This window comes from Olea europaea, unplaced genomic scaffold (assembly GCF_002742605.1).
Source record: "Olea europaea var. sylvestris unplaced genomic scaffold, O_europaea_v1 scaffold16376, whole genome shotgun sequence".
Taxonomy (NCBI): Eukaryota; Viridiplantae; Streptophyta; class Magnoliopsida; order Lamiales; family Oleaceae; genus Olea; species Olea europaea.
In genome coordinates this window covers 1-2421 of record NW_019234026.1, presented here as the reverse complement: position 1 = coordinate 2421, position 2421 = coordinate 1, and the positions used below count along the sequence as shown (strand labels likewise).

General features: G+C 34.8%; 1 protein-coding gene across 1 annotated transcript; it reads right to left on the bottom strand.

Moving 5' to 3' along the window:
* Nucleotides 1-1571: 1571 nt before the first annotated feature.
* LOC111377318 lies at nucleotides 1572-2213 on the bottom strand. The gene is made up of 3 exons (XM_023000395.1): nucleotides 2007-2213; nucleotides 1826-1924; nucleotides 1572-1733 (listed from the first exon to the last, which is right to left on the bottom strand). Exons 1-3 carry the CDS (start codon nucleotides 2211-2213, stop codon nucleotides 1572-1574), a joined length of 468 nt encoding a protein of 155 aa, XP_022856163.1.
* Nucleotides 2214-2421: the final 208 nt, after the last annotated feature.

Here is a 2421-nt window from a genome sequence, read left to right as displayed (position 1 = left end):
GCAGGCTCTATTACTAGTGATGGTTCTCCTTGTCCAAAATTTTGGCATTAAAAAACCTAATTCCTTCAAATTGAAGAGTACAATGATTTTTAATGCATTCGTCTTCTGCAAGGTAAATTTCAAACTATTTAGATCATTAGAATTCCAGGTTTTTTTATTGCAATTATGATATGCAATTGAAATATATCATATGATTTATTTAATTTCTGATATTTAGTGAATTTAATGCTATATGAGATTAATGTGTGGAAGGGAGTAAACCAAAATTTTATTTTCATGGGTATCGTTAGCCTACTCTTGTGCTCCAGGTATTTGAAGGCATCTTTTCTCTTTTTGGGGAAAAAAAATTATTTTCTAGCTCTAATTTATCATCTTTTCTGATTTCATGTATTGGCTCTTGATCCAAGTGACAATAATCATGTTTCTTAGGAAGTTTGGGTTGGCAACGGTTCGATTCGATCAAAACTATCACCGAATCATCAATATTTTGGCCATACCATATCTGCACCATAACCACGTAAGTTGGTTCGATTTGGCTCGATTTGTATCTCGGTTCGACTCGATTTGGGAGTTTAATAACCACGAAAATAAATTATTTTTTATAGATCCAGTTGTCAAATTGGAAAAAACAATTTATGAAAAAAAAAAATCAATGAAAACAAAAACACAATACTAAGCTAATTTAGCAAACAACATCTCAAATGAAAAGACAAACAATATCCCAATTGCAAAATCCGAATATAAAAAAACAATTTCCGTATATGTTTAATATTTGTGTAGTAGGGTGTAGGATTATTGGGTTAGGTTAGTTGGACTTAATGGGTCGAAAATGGGCTAGACGTTGGGGTAGACAGAATCATAAAAAGAATAATGAAAAGCCCAATTGTCCAATTAAATTTTTTTAACAAGTAATTGGTTCGGGGTGGGGTGACAGTGTAAATACCGTACCCGTCCTACCCCGAACCGAGGTATTAAAATCAAATACTATATCTACCCAATTGTGCCATCGGTTTTGTTTTTTAGTCCTATTCGGTTCGGTTAACTGCAATTTTTGATTTTGATAGATCGAATTACCATCCCTATTCACTTCAACTATTCGTTCAAATTAGTTAGAAGTTGTGGCTGATTCTATATATTGGTTCTTCTATCATTACCTAAGCATGTTTTTTATCCGAAAATGTAAAATTTCATAGATCAAAACTCATTTACAAGTACATCGATATACCCAGACGAACAAGGATCAAATGACAAATTAATTTACATCGAGCATACCCTAGTAAACAAAATAAAATGATGTACCAATGATAGTCTAAGGGCCTATTGTTAAAGATTGGAATTGAATCAAAACATATGAATACAAAGTAAACATTGCTTTTTATACGTGGATTTAATCCGTCTTACAATATAAACAAATTGTGGCCTAAGATTTTCAAAGATACTCCTATTCCTTACCATCCAAATGTAGTAAATGGTAGTAGCAAGAGCAATATGTTTTGTTTTACTTTGCCAACTCGTTCTCCCCATTTTTTTTTATCCACTTTAATGAACTCAACAAAATAGACATGTTGCGCCTAATAGCCAACCACCCACGATTTGATCCCAAACTGCCTTGCTAATTGGACATGAAAAGAACAAGTGTTGTACTGCTTCCTCCGTTCGTCCACAAAAAGTGCAGTTTTAGTTGAGCTATTGGTGTTGCAATCTATCCATCGTTTGTAATCTGGCCTGAACTCCTAACCAAAGGATAAAAACATGCTTTGGAGTGATGGAACTGTTCCAAACTGAAGGTGCCCAGGCTGCCTTAGTACCTTTTAGCCTGAAAAACTTGTAGGCAGCCATAATGTTGAATCTGCCAGCTTCCATCCAGCATAGTTATCTGTTCACAGCAGCCTGCACGGCACATTCCAGCCCAATAATGCAGTCTCTGATTTTCAACAATCTTTGAGCAATGGAAAGTCATCTTTTTTCACTTTATATTCCCAAATATCCATATCTCGAAGGTGTACCTGATTTATCCATTTAATCCAAAGAGTATCCTTCCTGCTATGGATGTTCCAAAGTGTTTTGGAGAGTAGTGCTACATTCCAACTTTTAATATTTCTAAAACCAAGGCCTTCTTCGTGCTTTGGTAAGCAAATTTGATTCCAAGCAACCAATGATTTTTTGGATCCCCATAAGAAGTTTCGGCATAAACTAATGATTTTAGAAGCCATCATTGCTAGAATAGGAAAGATGGATAACCAAAAACATTCCACTCCTTATAGAATGACTCACAAATTTCGCTCCCCCCCCCACATATGATAATGAAGATGACCATGCACCAATATAAGAAAAAAATTTATTGATGAAGGCATCATATGAACTTACTTTAAATTTTTCTGCAACTAGTGGAATGCCTAGGTAGCGAAACGGCATGGAACC